Source organism: Chaetodon auriga, chromosome 7 (assembly GCF_051107435.1).
Source record: "Chaetodon auriga isolate fChaAug3 chromosome 7, fChaAug3.hap1, whole genome shotgun sequence".
NCBI classification, from domain to species: Eukaryota; Metazoa; Chordata; class Actinopteri; order Chaetodontiformes; family Chaetodontidae; genus Chaetodon; species Chaetodon auriga.
The window spans coordinates 23,268,399-23,292,166 of NC_135080.1; the positions used below are offsets into that span (position 1 = coordinate 23,268,399).

At 45.7% G+C, this 23,768-nt stretch overlaps 1 protein-coding gene across 6 annotated transcripts; it reads left to right on the forward strand.

The window, feature by feature from the left end:
* The first annotated feature begins 1,442 nt into the window (after window positions 1–1,442).
* Window positions 1,443–22,866, forward strand: fam131ab (family with sequence similarity 131 member Ab). 6 transcript variants are annotated; one of them, XM_076735895.1, is made up of 6 exons: window positions 2,048–2,138; window positions 6,130–6,269; window positions 10,748–10,841; window positions 10,952–11,134; window positions 16,645–16,776; window positions 17,828–22,866. In XM_076735895.1, exons 1-6 carry the CDS (start codon window positions 2,108–2,110, stop codon window positions 18,475–18,477), a joined length of 1,230 nt encoding a protein of 409 aa, XP_076592010.1. In that variant the 5' UTR covers window positions 2,048–2,107; the 3' UTR covers window positions 18,478–22,866. The 6 variants fall into 6 exon arrangements, with proteins under 6 accessions (XP_076592011.1, XP_076592013.1, XP_076592010.1 ...); XM_076735899.1 differs by lacking the exon at window positions 2,048–2,138 and adding an exon at window positions 2,154–2,680; XM_076735896.1 differs by lacking the exon at window positions 6,130–6,269 and having other exon boundaries at window positions 1,443–2,138.
* Window positions 22,867–23,768: the final 902 nt, after the last annotated feature.

The window sequence follows — 23,768 nt, forward strand, 5'->3', positions numbered from 1 at the left end:
ACACCTGTGGCACCAGCCGCTCTTCTCACTCTTCCTCTGGCTCTATCACGCGTAATTACGCACACAGAATGTGCGCTGGCGCCTTTCGGAGCCACGGAATATCTTAAGCTTTTATTATTGTAAAGATCTAACTGGTCTAACAAGGGAAACATCTCAGTCTTGTGAATGCAGTGAACAAGGACTGAAATGCAAGTTCCTGCACACAACAGCCACTATCAACCACCAAACGTGCACCGTGCGTTATTACATTTCCGAGGACCAGTTGTGGAAGTATTAGGCGTGACGACACAGTCAATGCAATACACTGACGCTTGTCTTCCAGAGACGCGCAGAGGGAACACTGGTCCTGTTTGCTGATTACAAGCGCCCAGATAAATGGCTAATCCTTTCCTTAAATCATGTCATATATTGCACTTTACTGTGCTCAGGATCACATTCAGTACGCTACAAAGAACATTGTCTGGGGGTAAATATGGGGGATGTGGTTCAAATAGTCTTGCAGCAGCCACTGAGCACCCAATCAGAGGCCGCTGCATCTTCCTCTTCTGCGGATGAATTGAAAATGCCCATCAGAGGACCCGGCTTCTGTCCTATGGTAGCAGATAATAGACGTAGTGGAGGAGCTCCGCGGGTCTATGTTTAGAGTCCTGGTGGGCGTTAAGAGAGACGGAGAGAGAATGATACTTCAGTGGCGACCTGCATGGAGACAAGAGTAGATCGCTTACAAATAAGGCACAAGGCCTCACAATAGACCTTTCTTTTTCTTATTCACGCTCTCCTCCGATGCGTTGCGCTGCAGTGGGTTATTACGTTGATTCGGCGTGTATGAACAGAGAATGTCAAAGCTTATTTTAAGAAATGGTGCCTATATTTGGGTGCATTGACTTGGAGGTCGTAAAGAGCCTGCAGCTAGGCCACTCACTACACGGTGTGTATGTGTATGTGTGTGAGAGTGTCGGGGGTTGGGGCCACGAGTGATATACTGAAACGTGTCAGGCTGCGTGTGAAAAATATCACTTTCTTCACATGTGCTCTTGCTGCCATAATTGGATGGTCCTATTGCATCACTGCACAAGCTGTATAAAGCCTGCAGGCATCTATCCGTCCAACACGACCTTTTCTCCCTCGGAGTGTAAGATTGTTCTCGACGGGGAAAAAATGAATTAATATCTCACCTTCTGCACAAGTGGATGTTGTTGCTCTGTTATTATTTTGTCTCAGCATCATAACCTGCTCGAGGCTTTCATCAACTCTGCATTCTTCCTTTTCGGACCTGTTGAAATATGCAGCATGTTCCTCATTTGTCATTATGTCAGCTGATACACAGATGAGGAGAAACGCAATCCTTGGTTGACAACTTGCTCCTGTTATGTGTGCACCGTTAACTCCTCCCTTCTCTCTATGTGGCATGTAAGGTGACACCAGCCAATCACGTCTCATTCCGCTTCTACCTAGCACGGAGAAACGGTACAAGAAGGCGGAAACTCGTTGGGGCTGTATATAAGCAGTTAAGCGTGGGATTTTTGTATCAGTGTCAACCCGCAAGGATCCACAGCCTGACCGGGCGCACGCAGAGCGCACAGGGACCGCGGATCCGTGCCGGTGTGCGGCGTGGACTTGACCGGCAGTGACCGAGAGGGGAAACCCCAGCCTCTGCAGCTACCAGGCCCGGAGAGAAACCCATGCTGCCACCGCCGCTTCACAGAGCGCTGTCCGTCCGCTGTGGTGCTGAACCGCAGGACACGACCCTTCAACCGGTGACGTAGAGCTGAGACTCATCCAAGACTCTCAAGGCTCAAGCTACTAAGAATAAAAATAAGAAAGTCTCACATACATTATATATGTATGGATTTGAAGCAAATCAAAAAGCAAGAAGAGACAGAAAACACGGAGCAGAAGTGATGCCTGGACTTCCCCCCGCCCTCGGCGTCACTCCGGCGGTCTGAGCACAGCAGCGCGTAACGGAACCAGCGGAGCCTCCGTAGATGAGGAGAGTGACACAGGCTTTCGATCAGTGAGGTACGCTCGGCGTCTCTTACACAAGGAAATTAGGGAAAGAAAATTGATAGAATTGCTCGTCTAAGAGGCTCTACATGCAGCAGCGAAAATGGGCTGTATCAGCTCCAAAGCGCCAGTTGGTAAGAGTTGTTTTATCTGCTCTCATAAACGCACGCCGGAGGGAGCCTGAATTTTTCGCATTTGTTTTGCTGCAGCCTTCGCGGGCGCAGAGGCTATGAGTGAATTTGGGTGCTTGTAGTGCACAGCATGCTGTGCCGGAGATGTGAGACATATGATCGCGCTGCTGAGTCATATGCATATGAATAAGGAGCCTTAAATGTAACACGCGCTTAATGTAACTGGAATTTGCGCAATTTCAGTCTGTTTGAGGTTAAATAGTATGTGTGTGTGTATGTGCGTGCGTGCTGGCGCGCGCGCTGGGGTGCATTTTAGTTGGGGTGGTGGGGAAGAGCTTGAGGGACTGGTATCTGCAGCCTAAACATCGCGATGCTACGAGAGTTGCAAGAAGCTTTTTTGGCGAGCACGCCAGTCAGAGGCAGAGAAGGCAGAGGTGCTCTTGACACCATTGAGGGACGCGCTGTTAAACGGCTTTAATATTTGTGACGAGAAGGCTCATCCAAGCACGATGGTTCTGACCGCGCTGACCCAGTTTGGTTGCAAGGTAGGACACCTTTTTGCTCGAATACTTTCGCGCGCGACCAAACAACATCCTCAGGCTCGTGGCTCGTTATTTCCGAGAATTCTGAGATGAATCTCGTCTTGGTACAAAAGTAAAATACGTGGATTAGTTCGCAGGAGCAGATGTCCAGATTTAAGCGGACTCCACCGGTGCTTGTAGGCGCACACATGCAGCAAGAGATCATTGCTTGTTGCCAAGAAACAAGCTCCCTGTTGACACCGCATCTATGTGCTCTCATGGTTGTTTACACCTTCGCTGTACGCGTCTCCCAGCCGCTCCGCTGGCGGCTCAACGTCGCCCAGGGCCCCGTCCTCAATGTGCTACCCCGACCTCTGACGCGTGTCTCCCCCAGATATCCCCTCATCCTGTCATTTATTTGACTGGGTCTCCTCTGTAGCCTCCCTAAATCAAACCTGCCCCACATCCCTTCATCCATCTCCATCTCAAACAGACGCGGTCGTTGATGTAACATGCTGCCTTTCAAACTGTGATTTATCCCTCATATCCATGCTTACAGAGCCTCTCTCCGCCTCTAATTGGTTATGTAATCTGTCGCTACAGTCACTTGATGATTATGGCGCCTTGTCCCCGTCTCCTTGTCGCGGAGTGCATGAGGACATGCCCTAGTCCCATAAATCCCACATAAAGCGCCCGTCTCTGCACCTTTATCAGGAGTGTAATATACAGAGGTCAACAGCAGCCACCTGTTTGACTCTGATTTAGCCTGTATGTGTGTGACATCACACTGCCGCTGGTCTTGACCTAATTGTGTTGATTCGCTCATAAGTCTGAGAGAGAGAGAGAGAGAGAGAGAGAGAGAGAGAGAGAGAGAGAGAGAGATGCACGGCCGAGGTCTCCCTATCTGCAGTTTCCACGACAACGGGAACTACAGAGAGAGAGAAGGAGTGTGTGTGTGTATGTGAGTGACTGAGAGAGACCCAAGTAAAATAAATAAATAAATAAATAAATACAATAAAAAAAATAACATGAAGACTGCAATTCTCATTTGCTTTGAGGGTAGAGGACACACGTTTGCGCTGCGGTTCCGTTTTAGAGGGATCACAGTGAGGGAAAGGAGATTAAAAGACGTCGCACAAATGAACAAATTAGCCACAGATGGAGGATGACCGCGGGGCCTCACAAGAGAGCCGCTACAAGTTTGAGTCGGTCCTCAAAGCGAAAAGGCCAACCTCTCAGTTTGATCAATCCCAGTTCGGTGGTATGTGTCTCATGTTTCAGAACGCGGCTCAGTCCCATCAGTTTAGCGCAGTAAATGTGTTGATTTCCGTCTCATTTTGATCTGCAGCCGACAGCCATGTCATCCTTGGTCTCGCTCAGGGGTCATTGCTGCTAAACTATGCTTACAGTGACTTCCCGGACTCGTGCAGTGCGGACGTGATTGCATTAACGTTTCCGTTGAAGCGTGCGCGATGTAAAATCTATTAGGCTGCTGTGTGGCGCAGTAAAAGGCCAGCAAACCCGCCGCCTGACAGGGGGAGGCTGCGCAGATCCGTGCGAAACGTGAGCGTTTTCTCACAATTACCTGCTGACGTGCCATCACAACATCCCTCTGGGTTCAGACAAACAGCCGGACTGCAGAGCCGACATGTACCGGGCTCAAATGACCGCCACACTCTGGACATCCGTCTGGTACAAAACACGTGCGCATCTTTCACTCCTCTCAACAATACTTTCATTGACCAAGGTGGCCTAGATTCAACGATACAATACACCCCGGGCATCTGATCTCATCACACCCAATTAAACGGCACATATTGAATTCTGCTGGTGGGCAACTTGAGCTCGACGCGCTAAACGGCAGGTCTTTGACCCGGGGGTGAGTGATTGGTCTTGATATTGGACTCAATATCTGAGATGGGTGCTAATCGAGCTCTTTTCACAGACAGTAACTAGAAACGCCTCCCCGCAGAGGAGGCCTGGAAAGAGGAGCCCGGTACTGACATTTAGAGACCCACCTCTTAATCTCGTTTTGCAAATCTGATTTGAACAGTGGCAAGCACGCACAGGACGTGCACGTGTGTGTGTGTGTGTGTGTGTGTGTGTGTGTGTGTGTGTGTAGGGCTCGGGGAGCTTCAGTGCGTGGCGGATGGATGGGAGCTGTCCAGGTGCTGAAATGTTTTGCTGCACTGTGACTGTGCGACGCCCCATCCACAGCATCCACAGGAGCAGGTTTCTCAGCACCTTTGGTCCATCATGGTCCACGAGTCTGTCGGGTCATGACGAGGGCAGCTGTTAGAAAGGTTAAACTCATGTAGTCAACCGAATAGTCCTCTATCTGCAGGCCGCTATGCGACTCTTGCAGCAGGAGGTTGGTTGGTGACATTTGCGCTCCATGTCGCGCTGTTGGTCGCGCAGCGTGCCTCTGCTTTACTGCGATGATGACGTGGCCCCTCCACGTCGAAGAATGTGCATTAAACAATAGGGAGGTTCAAAAAAATACGTAATACCATCACAGGCATGTTCTTATTCTGTGCCTTTTACCTCTTCTCTCCCTCCGACAAAGCAGAACCACCTTCATAAAATATCAAACAGGCTTGGGCTGCTGCCAGGGCCTTACCTGCATGACATGGCATGGCTTTAAAGTGCATGGAAGTAGCCCTCCCCCCGCGTGTTATCTCACTACAAGTAGTCTCTACAGAGTACGCTGCTATAAAGGGTTCTGTGAACGCTGAGCGCAACACTTAGACTTGTGCCATACATAATAAAAAGAAGGGTGCTCCAGATCTGCTCTACTGTAGATTCTAAACACTCTCTTAAAGTGCGTGGTACAAGCCTAAAGATGCCTTTTAAGTTCTATAGCACAAGAGCAATCTAAAGTGACCTCTTCAAACAACCCATGTAAATATTTTTGCAATCTTGATTCTTATTTAACACTTGATTTTTCAAATCTGACCCCTTTTTTGTGTCTTTTTGCTTCACAGTTGCCTTCCAATGTATTTTTTTTTTTTTAACAAAGCAGGAATTGGCTGGCACGCTTCCCTTTCCGTTTTGGGAGGGGTTACCTATTCTTAGATTTTCTGTTGGTGTTTGAATGTGGTTTTCTTTGGGGGAAACTGCAGTGAGATACGGCAACATCACATTCCCTAATATGGCCCCTCAGTGGATGGCCTGGGGACCCCGTGGAGGCATGGGTTGGCATGGTGTCTGCAACTTTGACCATAAAGCAACACGTAAGGATTAGCCTGATCCATAAAACTCATAGCTCATCATTCTTGCTCCAGTAATATTAAATATTAGGAAGGATAACTATTGCCCAGAAAAAAGCAGGCGTTGCCGTCTGAATACTGTTATATTCATGTAGTTCATTGCCTTATTTCTTTCTTTTGGAGCGAGAATATGGTGCGGAGCTACTATGAGTTTTACACTGTTCATCTGCCATAATCCTCACGTGGCTTTCTTCCTCCTGACAGTGGCAGTTGAAGGTTCGTTGCGCGTGGACTGGAGCGCGGCAGGCTCCCTGTCTGACCTCGCGCTTTTGGGCAACACGCGGACCTGCTTGGCGCGCAGACTGATTCTGACTGCACCTTTGGGCGCACTGGACTTCAGCGAGGTGCCCTTAACAACCTTTTTTTTTTTTTTTTTTTTCTTAATTATTACTGCTTGGTTTGGTTTTGTAACGTAGCGGCGCTAATGGAGCGCCACGGACTCTCCATCTCGAGAGATTTCCTTATAGCCCACTTTCATCAGGCTAGTTGATATTTCTAAATAATGGATAATGGCGATTCAAATTAAGCAAATGATGCATTACATTTAGCAATGTAAATGCCTGGGCAAAAGCTTCTCCGAGCGCCCGTCACTTCCAAGAACCCAGTATTCTACAGACATTGGTGTTTATTGATGCACAAGTGTTGGATGTTCTGTGTAAATCAATTCACATGATGTGAGCCAAGCTACGCGCAACCTAGTGTGTTATAATCTAGCTAGGCACCAACCAGATAAGCCTAATCAAATATGGCAGTCTCAGTAATTTGCCACATGAAGCAGAAAATTCTTTTCTCAACCCTTCCTGGTTTAATAATTACCTTATAAATCACATCATCCAAATCTTTAATGTGTGGTTCAACCCTGAGTTCTTTCTCCATTTTAGTTTTCATTTATATTAACCAGTCAATTATTTGCAAGTCATTCAGTGTAATTAGCCATTCGTTTTTAATTTGGGGTTTGAAATGGAATCTCAGTGAACAGAGAGTGATGCTTCTCCTCTTTAGACAAAACATAACAAACTCTCTGCTTAAGGGATTACTACCCAAGAGCTGCACTGATCGTACTGTTGGACCATGTATGCATGGCTGAATCACTGCCAGTGTGAGATGCTTCATTTGAAGTGTCTCCCTATAATGTTTATTTGAGTTCAAAAACCTGGAGAAAATACTTTCCCACTTTCACTTAATTGTGAGGTTTCATAAGACAAACCAAGACTGGCAACATGTAAGACCTTTAGGCAAGTGAAGTTAGTGCGATGCTTATATTTGGCTCGGAGATGATGATGATGATGATGATGATGGTAATGAGGATGATGAATCCACCTTGCCTCTTTTATCCATCAGTGCGCACCATCTGGGTGTGAATGTGATGTGTCACAGTGAGCCAGCAAGGCGACGATTAGCAGCGCCTTAGTGATCCATTATGAAATGCAGCCTCTCGCTCTTTCTGGGCAGGCCTGTTATTGAATACTGGTCAGTGTGCGAGACAGGTTGGCTGGTTTGCTGATCTTATCACAACACTTTTACAGAGGAAGCACTCTCTAATGCTTTACACTTAAAAAAAAAAAAAAAGCTGTATATGGCCAGATTCTGTATCAGGAAATAATTAAGATTTCTGTTGAACTTGAAGCAACAATTGATAACTAACAAAATAGATTTTTGGTAAAAAGTTGGTTTTTCTGGCATTTTTCGGCTTCATATTAGATGCGACCAGGGAGATTAGATTTTGGCTATGATGATGCAAATGCCTCATCTCTGACGCCTATGTCACCTCTGAGCAGCAGCGTCTACACTGAATGAAAGCAGGGTGGCACGTGCAAGAGTCATTTGGCTGTTGTGGCTGTCGATTGGTGTCGTAAGCGTGTGACATCATCAGCGAATCAGGCATGTAGGCATACCAGGAGGAATTGTTCCATAGTGACCACTTGCCATAGAAATGTTCCCATTGTGGAAAATTTGAGAGATAGAGCGAGAGAGAAGAAAGAGGAAGCAAGAGAGAGGTATGCACAGTCAGGAGGACAGGCGGCATGTGGAAGGAGGAGAAGGATGTTCAGGTTATTTTCCACCAGGGAAGCAGTCTGTTCCACTGAAGCCATTCATGGCTTGTCTTCTCATGTAATTTTGTATAATGACTTCGATGTGTGCCTGTGCGTGTGACAGAGGAGTGGGCTGCAGAACAAAAAGCAACCCAAGCAACAGGCATCATGGGTCTGCACCAGTGTGTTTCACAGTTGATGTTTAACAAATGAGAAAAAGGTATTTGACTCAATCAGCCGGTATAATGGCGCAAATTAATTCCTGCTGTGATATAACCTCAATGAGGCCAAAAAATAGAGCAGTAAGTACAAATGCAGCCTCGCCATGGAAACTTGTGGTGTTGTGTGACTGAAGCAACACTTGTTTTACAGACTTCATCACATCCAAAAATGTTACTGATGTTACTAAGCAAAGAAATGTTAATATCCAAATCACTGTATTTTAAACCCTAAAACACACACTCAAAACAATCTTTGAAGTGTGCTTTTGTGTGTGACAGGAGACACAGACAGAGAGACACCAGCGAGGCCTGCACTCTGCCTGCTCTCAGCTCCTAACATCCGTGTTGTGACGAACCATCGCTTGTGTTTTTCTCTGGGCTGTCTCAAGGCCGCAGCCGTCCGCCCGCGCTGACTCACAGAGACGACAGTTAACCAGTGATTTAAAAGCCAGAAGTGAACCTGAGCAGCATCATGACAGCCTCTACTGCCTGTGTTCACCGCAACACTGAGATTTATGGCTTTTTGACATGATGTGTGTATGTGTGTGTTTGCACAGCTGTTTTTCTGAGACTGACTATAGACAAATGTGCTGCTGCAGGATGTTATGTTTGAATTCAAGGGTGAAATGCTTAATCCAGATTCTGTAATGACGATGGCTCATATTTGGGATTATTTGTGTAAACGTGCATGTGTACATGCTGCATGTGGCTGGAGCGTGTGATGGAGAAGATGCAGCACAGCTGTGTAATTGAAGCGTCCGGTCTGTTCTGAGTGCTGCTCATTTCTTCCTCTGTGTTCGCTCTGTTGTTCAGTAGGGCAGTGGGGGAGTCGAGGGGGGAGGGGAGCAGGGCCTGCAGCCAGCCGTGCTGTTAACTGGAGCTGTGGGGAAAGGTGACACTCGAGCGTGCAGCTGGACCTAGTTCTTAAACGCTCACACTGATATGTTTCAACGCAATACTTAAGTTTAGTGCCTCCAAACTCCAGAAAAGACAAGTTGACTTTCCAAATTGTATTCTTGTCTGAAACAGCATTCACATCATCACAGGATGCACCACTGGGAAAAATAGTAATGGAATCAATTTAGCATTAGTCCGAGTGAGATAGGAGTTTTTGAGTTGGATATCCCTGAAGATGTGTAAAATCCTCCCACTGCAGACTGAAATGATTTCTCTGGGCAACTATTTGAAAACAAATAAAACATATTCAGCTGTGGGAGGACAACATTAACTGCCTGACTTCTGATTTTTAATTTAAAGACCAACACAATATATCTTTCTATCCCTCCTCGAGGGTATCTGTCACATTATCTGCAGATTATCCTCCCTCTGATCTGTGAGCTGCTCTGCGGCACAAGAGGATTATTACGCCTCACGGCAGCCGCCGATGCCATCGCGAGCTGAGGATCCCCCTTCGCCCCTGCAGGCCCTTCTGACAGATAATTTTGTTGTTTGTTATTCAGAGGGAGTTTTGTTGCTTTTAAGTGGAATTGACAGGACAAGGTCAGGGCGGTGCTTCATGCTTTCTAACTCACTGCAAATCAGATGTGGTCTGTTTTGAGTGATGACTCATTAATGAAGGGAAGAAAATTAGGACGATTTAACTTCAAAACAACTGAACAATCCAAATACTTATTTTCACAAGTGGTGCTGCTGTTCTGGACAGGCGGCTCAGTGTTGTTTCTCTGAATGAAAGCAGGTGAAACTCAAGCTCCACAGAGCTGCGGTCAGTCACCACGGCACCGGACACAATGTGCACCTGTTGAGATAAACTTGTCTGCCTAAAGCCGTCATCAAGCTGCTCAGTCAGCCAGGTGTGTTGACCCATACTGAGCAACAACACGACAGCGTCAGCCCTGCATGTGGCCTTTGCTGCTGACGTGCACGTTTCCCACGTGAGTCCAGGTAAGGCTATAAAAAGAGTTAGCAGACAAAAGAACTTGTCAACACCTGATACTCCCTCTGTGGTTTGACTTTACAGAGCAGACAGATTTGACGGAGGACAGACCGAGAGGAGGGGGTCCATCTTTTGTCTACTGTCTGGTTCTGTTAACTCACTGCTGGGAAATTACCCATCTAACCGTCTGGAGTCAGAGCTTTGTTCGTTTCCTTTCAAGATGTTTTGCTACACAAGTACTTGCATATTTGCAGTTGCGTCATAAATCTCATAACAGGCACATCTGGCACCACTGGAGAGGTCCACTGGGGTATCAGCTGTGTGCAGATAATGTGCAAATATACAGCAGCTCATCTAGAACCACATATAGACCTCTTTTTCTCTCTATGCCTGCTTGTCTGCAGCCATAGATACAGCAAAATACTCTGAGGTGTAGGGAGAGAAGAGTCATCTAAGTTCCATGTTTGCTCATTAGTCACCAGCTTAATTTAATAAACAACTTAAAGTACACTGAAGTAGTCGAAGTACTGTGAACACAGGAGCTGTGAAAGGACAACACTGGGCTTTCCTGTGAGTCACTGCAGGATGCATTGAGAGGCTGGCTCACGTTCATGCTGAGCCGAGCTACTGTGCTAGTTTTCCCCTGAGTCACACTTTTTTTCTTGTCCTTCCAGGTGAATGTTGATGACACCATTGAAATGTTACCAAAATCAAGAAGAGCTCTCACCATTCAAGAGATTGCTGCATTAGCGCGATCATCCCTGCATGGTGAGTGCAACATGAAACACAGAAAAGTCTGGGAGCTGCAGACTCATGAAAGTAAAAATTCACAGCACAAAAGATATGCTGTAGCATAACCCCAGTCTTTTCCCTCGTAGGTATTTCCCAGGTAGTGAAGGACCATGTGACGAAGCCTACAGCCATGGCTCAGGGCAGAGTGGCCCATCTGATAGAGTGGAAAGGCTGGTGTAAGCCTATTGACACTCCAGCGGCCCTGGAATCAGACTTCAACTCTTACTCCGACCTCACTGAGGGAGAACAGGAAGCACGCTTTGCTGCAGGTAAGACTTGAGATGTTTGTTTGTGGGAGTTCTTTATTACATGAATACTACAGGAAGAAAACACCCTGCTTCATGACACTCAAAGTTCAAGCTGAAAGGAGGTTTTTCAAGGCCACAGGCCAAGTGACAACGAGCACTTTGAAGAGGTGACACACAGGGCAAGAGGCCGTACGAAAATGTGCATGAGGGAAGATCACAGAAGAGATCCCAATTAAATGATAAACCACCAGAGCAACAAGGTAAACATGTGTAAAAAGGAGCAGATGAGTATTTATGTCACATGGTCATTAATTACAGTCAATTAATCAGGATGTTGCAAAGAGTAAGCTAATTAAAAAAGACATTAACAGACATGGATGTGCAGAATTTGGCTTCAAACATGCTTGTTTTCTTTCACAATATGTAGTACATGTGGGACAAAGACATTACATTAACACAGCTTTGAAAATTGTTTTAAAACAACATCAGAAAGATATTTAGATGCTGCTTGCTGGCAGTAGCTCTCATTTTTACCACATTAAACCTACTGCTCACATGCATTTTGGATATGTTACCTGTATATGGAAAGATACATATTAATGCAAATCATAATGCTCACAGAAGGCACTGCAATTGAACCACATCTGCAGGTTGTTTGGTTCACACTGTGATCAATAAGGAGTGTATTCAGTCTGTGCAGTGTGAGCTCATTAAAACAGAAGCCCAATATATAGAAGTACCATGACCTGGATGGAGGAGAATCTTCACAGATGCCCAACAAGTTGTAAGGTCACTGAAATCCATGTACTTTCTGCCACCTCAAGATGCTCATCAAACAGATTTGGACGAGGACGTCCTCAGCAAAGTCCACACAGCAGCATCGCTTCATGGACCTTTCCTGTTTTTAGCAAGCAGGGATCCAATCACAATGCAGGCAGAATCAAAATAAGAGGAACACTTGTTAATAGCAGGTGTGAATGCGCAGGCCTGTGATCACTGTTTGTAGCCACATTCGATGCCCTTAACTCTTCTCCTCCACACTTTCACATGGTTCGGTCCTCTCAGAGCACCGCTCACCCACAGCTCTTCTGTCTCCTCCATCTTTTACTCACTCCATCTTTTCCTTTCCTTTGAATCACTCCTGCCACCTGCATTCATTACCCCTTCCTCCTATTCACACAGTCCCTTCTTTTAATGTTCCTCTCTGCCCTCTGTCTCTTTATCTCCTCTTTTTTCTCCGTCTTTTTCACCCTGTCCCTGCTGCCTGCTCTCCCTCCATTCTCTCGCTCGCTCCCTGCAATGCAGACTCTCAAGGTTAATTTGCACAGTAAGGTTTTGCTCCTGGCTAGTGCCACCGTGACTGAGCGATTTTCCTCTGTACCTCCTTTGTTCTCCTTTTTTTTTCTTTCCTCTTGTATATCTTACTATTTGCATGACTTCTCTTCCCATGCCCCAATGTTTGTGATCCATTATATGATGATTCAAACAGGCTGAAGACAAAAGCGCCCAAAATAGTAAGAAATCATTTTGTAAGTAAATTGCTTCATCAGCTCTATAGATATTCTTTTCTGAAACTGTTTGAACCTGGCCACTATTGCATATAATGCAGTGATTTATTAACCTTGCTCAGTAGCCAGTGTCACACAAACAAGGGATATCCTGAAGCAGAATTTCGGATGCTCTGCATATCGTTTTGTTATATCTCTTAGTGTAAGCTGACCAGCAGTGGGGTGGGCTGAGGACACATTACTACACATTGTACTTCTCCTTGTCTCTTCAGCTTACATCATCAGTGTGTGTCCATTCCATCAGGGAGCTGCTGCTTGTACTGACTCCTTTTATTTGTGTCAACTCTCTCCTTGTAGCCCAGTGATGGTGTTACTGTGGGTGACAGGACACGCTGCATGAAAGTCAGCGAGCGCATTTATACACAAAACTGAGCATGTGTGAATGTGTGAAGTGACTCTTTGATGTGTTTTGGTGTATATACAAGCTACTACTGTAGAATACAACTGTGTGTGTGTAAGTGGCATCCATCCTGAGAATTGAAAATGCAGGTGGGGTTGTCCTATTGATAGACTGACTTCTGCCAACACACACGTTCTTTGAAGTTAATCCTGCAGTGTCTCTTGTGCATGAAACTGGCTGCCAACACAGAGAGAGGCTTATGTCACTGTGCGTGTGTGTGTGTGTGTGTGTGATCTGGTTTTTGTGTGTGTGAATGAAAGAGACAGAGTGTGAGTGAGAGAAAATGTTAAAGGTGCATGTGTGGATGTGTGTGAAGTGTGTGTATGTGTGTATTACAGTGGCGCTCTTCCAGTTTCTGGTGCACTGTAGTGTAGCAGGGGTGTGTGTATGGGCTCACTCTATCCCAGCAACAAACAAACCTGTTGGAAAATCTAAATCGGGAGATTGGCGTTAGATGTTGCCAATGCCTTGGCTGCAAGTGACAGCACAATTTAACAATGCAGTAATGTCTGTGTTGATCTTGAAACTGCGTCGGTTTGTCTTAAAACAGCTATAATCAGTATTCTTTGCTAACAGTGAATCCCTCGATGTGAAAGCAGTCACTTGTATATGAACCCACAGAGAATCATCACCAGACTCTGCACTTTCCCTCAGCTCTGCAGAGCGTTTAATATCCTTCAGCTCGTTGCTTTATTTTTTACAGCCCGCAACTTTACTGCTGTGGTTCACTCACACAGCTGTCATCAACCCCATTTCTTTTTTCTTTAGCGAACAATCTTTGTTAAACCCACTGTACCACCTCCCCGACACCACACTGACAGACGGAATAAGTTAGTGGCGAGCTGGTGAACTGAATGGAGTCATGATGAAAACAAAAACAAACAACAATAAAACAATTAATGCAAGTTTGAGCATTAAAAAATGAAGATCTTGTTAAATGTATCTATTACAATTACAGTTAGTCATTTGGCAGACGCTTTTATCCAAAGAAATGTACATATGAATTCACACACCGATGGCACAGCATCAGGGGCAGTTTTGGGGTTCAGTATCTTGCCCAAGGATACTTCAGCATGTGGACTGCTGAGGCCAGGGATCGAACCACCGACCTCCTGATCTGTGGCCGCCCCATCCACAAGAGTTACTGATTGTCTTCTAATCAACTGAACATTTATGAGGAAAATAAAGTGTAAAACTGCAACCTTCTGTCCCACATACTGCCTCCTATAGCATATCCAAACTGTATCGCTGTGGGTACAGACTCCTTCAGATAAAGTTATTACACCTCAGTTGTAGTATACATGTAGCCAGTGTGAGAGACAAAAGACAATTTGTTTAATTTTCAAATCTTGAGCACATTTTTGCAAAGTTCACAAGCACATTTTGTGATTAAGTTGAAGGGGAAGATGAAGAAATTTGCATTAAATTTGGTCATATTTAACTCAATTATCATTTCATTTTGAATGTGACGATCTGGGATGGCAATCACCCAGAGATGCTATTTTTACCTGAATTTTTACAGAGAAGAACACAGATGTGGTTTTCTGTATGTGTCTCTTTTTGTGTGGTATGTAGGTCAATGACATAAAAAAGTATGTGTGTATGCAGTGTGTATGCGTGTATGCTGGAATTTAAAAAGGCTTTCAAAGTACTAAAGAGCAGCCTGCACACCTGCATTAGCTACAGGATGTGCCAGTGTTTGTGCGCAGAGTTCAGGGCCCAGCTACAGAGGAAGATGAATGAGAGCATCGATCTCTCTCTGTGGAAGACAATGCATGAATACTGAGCATTGACCAGAGAGTCAGCAAGAGAGATATAAAGAGGAGAAGACTGAGAAGAGAGAGTCAGAGAGATAGGAATCAAAATGAGAAGTGAGCGACAAATGCTGAAAGGCTGTACGGTGAAAGAAAGGGGAATGGTAGGAACGAGGAGAGTCAGGTGAGTCGATAGGGCGTTTTATTGAGAGAGACGATTGGAAGAAAGGCGTGACATGAGGGAGAGAGTGGGTGAACAGGGGGGAATACAAAACAGATGGATTGAGAGGAAGAGCACGAGGCTGAGCGGAGAGATGATTAGAAAAAGAGAGAGGACGTCTGATTGGCCAGCCCCTGATGATGATTGGAGGTGATTGGTCACTTGGACCTTATGACTTACTGGTTCTGGCGAATGCTGAGTCACCTCAGCCAGACGCGCGCACACACACACACACACAAACAAACACACACACACACACACACACACACACACACACACACACAGCCATGTTTCCATAGACTTGCATTCATTTCCTGGAGACTTACCCTAAAATTGAATGATTTACATTGTGGGGACTTGCATTTGTCCCCGTAAGGAAGGCAAGTCCTCAGTGTGACTGTGTAAACAGATATATGCCCTCATTACATTTTTGTTGACTCTGTCAGAAAGGTGTTGTTTTAAGTTTTAAGGTGTTGTTTTTTAGGCTGAATTTACTAGATGTGTTAGATTAGACTGCATAATGCTGATAGGTGGATTTGATGTCCTGTCCCCCTCAGGGACGCAATCGGAGTGGACAAAACAGGAATGACCGACCACGCACGAAAAATAAATTCTCAAATACTGGCCACGGCCCTTGTTTACCTCAACTGGTAGAGATCAGGAATATGTTAGAGAGTCTACACACAAAGGATGACGATGTCTGCTCATTGCCCTCTTTTTGATTGATAAACTGCTGTGAATGAAATTGAGCACTTCCAGCAGATTTTTTTTTTGTCGTTCACAAGAAAGGATGGAGCGAGGTTCACCACTTTGTGAAATGCACGGTTGTATAAAGGATATTAATACATGGGCTCAGGCACACTTAAAAAACAGCTGCGGTTAAACACAGTTAATCTGCAAATGATTGCATTCTGTTTTTAGCAACCCGACTGGATGGAATCAGGGTCACTGCATTTCTGTTAAAAAGACAACCTGATAGCAGCAGAGTGGCTAGTATGACGTTAGCCTGCTGTATTGATGGAATTATTGCTCTGGAAATGTACATTATGCTGAATTTACCATATAATCCATTACACTACAGGTAATTGGACCCAGGTTATAGTATTCCGCTCCATTTGTCCGTGCTGGCCATGACTTGAATGCTGACATATATATTACGAAAACATGACCTGACGTCATGTTGTTATTTCAATGAAAATGTCAATGCTCTTCTCTAAACTATTGTTCTCCTGGCATTTCCAGTGACATACAGACTTTGCCTGTGCTTTCATACCATCGTCTTTTGTGCTTTTTCAAATTACTGTCTCCTCTGCACTCACAGGAATGCAACTTGCATAACAACACTATCAAACCCTCAGTGACAGCCGTCTGAAGCCCACCAGCCAAAAGAAGAACATTGACTATAATGGGAATGCTGTCTCTGTCCAGCCTCATACTACAGTGTGCACTTTTCCCCTCACACAGACCTGCCAATCAAGAACAGTTACATGACATGGAGACGCAATGGCCCGCTGCCTCCTTGTTACCATGCCAACCATGTATTTTCACGTGTCCATATGTAGCTTATGTGTGCATTTGTGTGTGTGCAGGTGTGGCAGAGCAGTTCGCTATAGCGGAGGCTAAGCTGAGGGCCTGGTCCTCTGTGGATGGCGACGAGTCCAACGATGACTCATATGACGAGGACTTTCTGCCTGCCAATGAGCCCACCACACAGAGCACAGGTACACACACACACACACACACATACACACACACACACACACACATACACACACACACACACACACACACACACAGTGTACCTCCACACTGCGATAGCCGTGGTAAAGCTAAATCACATTTATTTCCCTCATATTGTCCCCTTCCTTCCTAATACCTCATCACACACCCTCTTCCTCATCCATCTCTCCCTCTCTCTTTCATTGTCCCAGTGCCCTAGTTTTCATCCCCTCCCAACATTTTTTTTTTTTGTTCCTCGGCGCAATTTGATATCCCTTCTGCAAGTTTAATATCATTTCCTTTGCTGCAGAGACGGTGTCTGTGTGAGGATGGTGTGTGAGCGGGTTATAAATACACAGAGTGTATTTGCCACTGTTGTGTATGTGTGTGTCTGTGTGTGTGTGTGCGTATAGAGCTTTCATCTTGATTACACTGAAGCACCAATAACCTGTACTGCAGCAAATAACATTCAGCTCAGTGCTGCTTCTCCAGCTTCTTATATTCATCTATGGCTTCTTACCGCCTGACAAAGGCCATTTAGCGAATGGAGCTTCACATACACCAGCCTGTGTGTGACAGTAATCTCTCTGAAATCAAAGATGTAATTCAGTTCTCCATCATGTCACATTTTGATTTTGCAGCTGCTTTCTTAGAACTTTTACAACTACTAATTGTTCAATTTGTTACGTGCATCTTATTTTATTAATCCAACTTTGCGATGTCATATCGTATATATTTCATGTTGTTTTCTTTATTAATTGCTCTCCTTTTTCTATCATTTTCTACTGCTGGTATTTTTCACACCCTTGTAATGCCATGGTCTTTTTCATTCCATCATTTTGATTCTCATTCACTCATATTTTCCTTAAACACATTAATCAGTGGACTTTGGTAGTCACTACTCTCCATGCAGTGTTTTCAGTTGGTGTACTTCCTGCTAATACTTGATGCTCCAACCACTCGCTACAGGAAATATTACAGTTTCAGATCATAGTCCTTCTCTTTCGATGTTTTTTTTCCCTTCATGTTAACAGTCTGTATCACTCCCTCTAGATGTGCCATCATATCCTCCCTACTTGAAGGACCTGATCCACAGCCAGCTTTGCCAGCACCTGGGCCTGCGAGGGCCCTGTTGCGAGGGTGGAGGAGGAGGCGGAGAGGGAGGTGGCAGCGGAGAGCCCTCCCCCACTGCGGGCTCCCCGGACACCCTGTGCTCCAGCCTCTGCAGTCTGGATGAGCAGCACCCACTGCTGCGTGACCTGGGCGGCCACCGCGGCACCCACTCCCACAGCAACGCCGCCGAGCTCGCCGCCAAGATCCTGTCAGCGCTGCAGGGAGGGGAGGAGCTGCTGTTGGCCCGACTTCAGAGGGTGGGGCAGAGCGGGCCCGGCGGGGGGGACTGCGGCTTCCACAGCCTGGGTGGGGGAGGGCGGGGCATCAGGCCCTGCAGGGGTCAGGACTCTCCTTGCTACTCCATGTCTTACTCTGAGACGTACCTGTCACCCGGCGAGGATGATGACAGCCCCTGCAAGGACTATGGGAGCACCGTGTGCCAGGTGGAGGCGGAGGGCAACGGAGCGGAGTACCCACCTGAGTACGACCCACGCAGGAGGGTCTCTGACGTGGCTTCCTCTGGGGTTGTGTCCCTCGATGAGGAGGATGAAGATGAGGAGGAGAGGGCAGGAGAGCCAAACAACCAATGACTCCTCTCCTCTCTCCTCTCACCTCAGTGTTTAATCCTCCATGCTCTAAGGAGAGATTTCTTTTTGCAACAAGTTCCCCTCTCCTCCTCCACGGCGTCTGAAATGTGTGAACCTCCGAGCATGTTGTTTTTTTGACTGAAGCATCCGTCTTTGCCTTACTTGCAGCATTTCATATCCCCCTTTCCACCTCGTAACTGCTTTTGTCCCCATTTGATGTATCGGGTCTATTTTCTTTTAAGGCGTCCAAACAATCTTTTTTATCAGTGTGAGAACAGGCGTGCTGGATGTGCTGCAGCAGTCCAGTCACTTACTGGTGGGTATGACGCTCACAGTTTTCAGATCCGTCCCCACCTGCGAGGCGACTCTAAAATCGGACGCCACCGACAGGCAGACAGAATGACTGAGTCTAAAACTCTGACTTATCTTTGCATGTGTTTTGCAAGTGCTGAAATCGATGGGCTGACCCAGTCTTGAGCACGGTTTGTAATCTCAGCTGTTCTGTATAACCCCCCCACCCCAGCCCACCTCCCCAGCATCTCCCACTGGAGGGAGGGTTGACACTGCATCCCGGGACCTGCCCTTACCCCCCCCCCTCCCTGCCCCCTCCTTTGCAAGAGACAAAATAGCATCCTTTTGGGCATGGCTTGCTGAGTATGCCAAACTATTTAACCCTGTCACTACCAATTATGAGCAAATGCTGGAATGTCTTCAAAGTGACAGGACATAGTATGTATTTTAAAATAACAAAGTTTAAAAAAAGATTTGTCACAAATTATATGACAGAAATGATATGCTTTTATTGTACTAGTTTTCTATCACTCAAACATGTTGTTGCTCACATTATTCCAAACATCATTATGACGGACATCTGCCATAATGATCTACTATAGCTACTGGATATTTTTGGGGTTCTGTGGATTCCTGCATGGAAGACACAAGAACTTTGGCTGTCTTAAAAAAATACACAGCAGCAGCAGCAGCAGCAGCAGCAGCAGCAGCAGCGACGACTACAAACACTGACAGAATGTTCCTGAAGTGACCCTTTGGCGAGAGGCGTTCGGCAGGAAGTGGTGCAGGCGGAGAAGACAGAAAAGTTTTTTTTCTGTGAAGAGATGAGTTGCATTGGAGATTTTCTATATTTTTGTATGCGTTGTCTTGCTTTGATCTCTTTGCCTATGCGGCGTGCCAGTGTATGTGGTTTTTTGCACGAAGCTAACGTGGCTGTAGATTTCTCCTTTTCTTCGTTATCACTGTGTGATATAGTTTAATGGGAAAAAAAAATAACAATACAATGTGAACAAAAAAGTTTTTATTTTTTATTTCAAAAGAGGATACTGTGATACGGTTTGTTATTGCATATGTCATGATCCTCATGAAGAGCTCTTGTTTTTTCCTTTTTTCCAAGATTTCAAAATGCTCTTCTTTCTTTCTCTCATACTGACTCCTGAAAAGCTTTGCCTTTTATTCTATACTTTCCCTTCTTTTCTATGATGTTTTGCGAAATGGCATGTTATTATGACACATGCGGAAACTCCCATCTCCATGGTGATGTGAGGAGCCCTGTTGAGGTTCTCCCAGATGGACTGTCATTCATACAACTCAGGAAATCCCATTGGACCAGAGCATCAATGCATCCCGCCCGCACACATAACACCACTCGTCTCTCATCGTCTGTGTGTGTACTTGTGTGGGTGTATATTTGTGTGTGTTTGTGTGTGTGTGTGTGAGAGAGAGAAAGCCTGACGTGCGTAGTTATTTTCTACAAATAATTAAAGCACAGATTCAGTCCCCACATCCTTCTTTAATGTTGCTTGACTGTTTAGATAAGCCTCAAGGTGTGAGTCTGCGTGTTTGATGTTTTGTGCAAATGTGTGTGTGCGTGTGCGTGTGTGTGTGTGTGTGTATTGTAAGATGTCAGCAGGCTTCTTAAGCTTGCACTGTATATCCATTCCAAAACCCCTCCAACGCAGCGATTCCCTTTAAAGCAGTGTCTGGTGTAGCTGAGCTCTTGTTGGAGGTTGAACTTTTACTGGTGCTGGAGATTAAAAACAAAGCATGCAGTACGAAACATCTAGAACTCATTTTGAAACTACAGAAAGGGCGACATTGTTAAATCAGCTGGCTACATGAAAATGTGGAGTCTCAGTCAGGAGAGTTGGAACAGACAGCGACAACTCAGGGGGAACCATTGAAGCTGTGCCTTTCATTCGTCACCTTTGACCTCCCAAGTTGCACCATCGCCATCATCACATCCTCCACGCTGACGCTCAGCTTGGCTTCCTTCCCCATCTCTGTCCTCCCCGAATTGAGCAGAGTAAGTCAGTTCAATGGTGGCACCAAATATCCTGTTGCATCTCCTGTGTGTATCCTCCCGCCGTAGATGAAGCTCACAACGGACCGGCCGTCCTTTCGGTTGACATTAAAAGAGGCAAGCTTGTGCTTTTGTCCTGGTGCGGTGACGAGAATGCGCCAGTGTTCAACCGCCGCCATCCCCTCCTATTTATCAGTCTGTCCACCACAGTGCATTTGCTGTCTGTCTCTCTGAGTGTCCCCGTCCTCTCCTCCAGCAGTGTGTGTGTGTGTGTGTATGAGATAGTGCGAGTGTGTGTGTGCAATGATGTGTGTGAGAGAGAAGACGGGCACCTTGGTGTAATGTGGTTTTCATTCACCCAGCTGTCTCGTTCTCTCTCTCCCTCACAGTGTGTTTTTGTTGTTATACCTCTGAGGACCATGACTGCGTTCATTCACCCAGTCTGAACCTTTACCTTAACACCATCCTTCATCCTAACCCTGAACCCAAAATCCTAATCCCTTTGTAGAAGTGGCACTTTGGTGGATTTCCACATCTTTCTGTCCTTGTGACGTCATTTTGTCCTCATAAGAATAGAAATGGAAGAATTTCCGCTGACACACACAGACAGCCTGATGAATGTCCCCCCTCTCCATCCTCCTGTCTCTGTCCTGTCATTTCCTGTCCCCTCACACTCCCCTCGTCTCCTCCCACCCCTCTATGCCTCTGTCCTTTCCTCTTTGCCTCCTCTCTTTCTTTTCCTCCCTCCATCCATCCATCCCCACAGAAGGTTCATTATATAACCAAAAGGACGTCTGAGTGCTACCTTTGCCGACAGGCAATTAGCCTGCGATTATGAAACCGCCTGATGAACAGAAGATGCATATCTCTCCTGTCTGTCTTTTTCCCCTTCACTCCATGCACGCCCTCTCCGTCTTTCCCTCTACCCCTTCCTCACCGCCACAAGCTTTTTCTAAGTGACATCTTTTGAGGTTAGCTGTCCCAGAAAACTCTCGTGGAGAGCAATGGATGATGAAGGGGAGTGTTTCTCGCTCGCCTCTCTGTTCGGAAGTGATTAATATTTCGTAGCCTAATAACAGAAGAAAACCCTGCTGTCCTTGAGTCAGACAGATGTCTTCAGAGTGAAACATGTTTCTTTTTGTGTGAGTGTGTGTCTCTGGGCAGTGTGCTTTAGTTTGTTGCTCCAGGCAAGCACTGACATTGGATACTTATCAGAGAGAAGCACAGATTGTCTCTCTGTGAGTGTGTGCGTGTGTGTTGGGAGAACCCAGCGCTATAAAAAGACATCAAAACATCTGTCCGACAGTGTCAAGGCAGGAGGGCCCATGAATATTCAGTTGGTGGTGGCGCCCTCGTCACCCTATAGCCTACTTACCATTTTAGAACAAAGCTGAAGGGCCCGGGGAACACTCGCAGCACACCACCAGCCCCCAGTGGTGAATTTTCGAATAAAACCTGCGAACACAACTGAGACTGAGAGTGTGAAAACCGCTGTAGGAACTGAATATAGACTGTGTAATCTTCACACAGAGAGACATGGTCTGTGTTTAACCCACATTAGCCTCCACTGTCTTAATTAAAACGTCCCACAATCCTCAGAGGGGGTGCACACAGTGACACCGGGCAGACACACACTCTCTCTCTCACACACACACACACACACACACACACACACACACACACACACACACACACACCATGAAAAGAGGCTTGTGAGAGTTCAGACAGCAAAGCCATACAACTCACCCAGCAGAGGCAAAGACACCATGAACTAACAGGGTATAAGGAAAACAGATGACCCAAAATGAATGTACTGTCCCATCCACATCCTCAGTGGGTTGCATATCACCATCAGCATCAGTCCAACACACACACACACTCAACCCTCTCCTCTCTCTGAAGTCTCCATCCTGTTTTCTTTTTCTTCTTTTTTTCGTTTATGATACTTTTCTTCCTCTTTTGGCTGAATGTAATTATTTGATTATTGCCACCTTGGATTTGAGAAATGAATCTTTGTTTGCTGCATCTGATATTATTTCAAATTAATAAAATATTGTTATTGTTCTTTGCAAAAAATACTAATCTGGTGTGATGTGATTTTGTTCTATGAGCGAGAGTTAAAGATGGGCGGGAGGAGCAGCGTGGAGAGAGCCATTAATCTCACTGGATTCCATGTAGTGTTTTATGGTTACGAGTAGATAATGAACTGCTACATTGACCTCTTTCAACACCATTTATACTCCTGGACATTCACTGTGGTACGCACATCATAAAACTTGCCGCAATAATCTCCGTGACATGATGACATCATCATTATCAAGTTATTACCCGAGCAAAGGACAGCAGTCAGAGAAACTGCAGAGCCGAGCCGGTCTTACTGATCTTACAGCAGTAGGTATTTCATTTTTCCATGACATCATCGGCCCCAGGGAGCTCAGTAATCCATTTGGTGGGTAAGGAGAGGGAGGGGAAGATATATCAGAGCAGGATGTGATGGATTTTGAACAAAGGCTACAGTGTGTGTGATCATCAGGGTTTTGAGTCCTTGGACCAAGCAGGCAGGTCTCCTTTGTTGGAGTGTAAATAAGGTGCTCCTTGATGAGCTTTCAAAAAGTGCGAAAATGAAAGGAAAAAGGCTCTATACAAAACACTGAACAAAATGACGTGAGCATGAGGAGCATGAGAAAACCACGTAGCTTAAAGATTGGATCTTGCTTCTCTTGAGAAAGTGAGCCAGGAGGGAGTTGATGAAATATGATTCAGGAAGTCCAGTTTGAGTAAGAGATTAATGCAAAGGCTTATCAGACACTAAAACACTGCGCAGCACTTTATAATGGGTCTCCTCCAAGACCGGATTTTACAAGTGTAGAAAGTTATCACAGTGACAGCCATTTGAAGGGGAATGCATGAGAGTTGGCAACCCTGCAGAGTGGTGTCAAACTTTTCCTTTGACTCAGCAATAAAATGATCGAATATTCTG

Coding starts and splice junctions, on each gene's coding strand:
- fam131ab (XM_076735894.1), top strand. CDS start 6,072: ATGAGTTTTACACTGTTCATCTGCCATAATCCTCACGTGGCTTTCTTC. Junction 10,842..10,951: donor AGCGCGATCATCCCTGCATG/GTGAGTGCAACA, acceptor TTTCCCTCGTAG/GTATTTCCCAGGTAGTGAAG. Junction 16,777..17,827: donor GCCCACCACACAGAGCACAG/GTACACACACAC, acceptor CACTCCCTCTAG/ATGTGCCATCATATCCTCCC.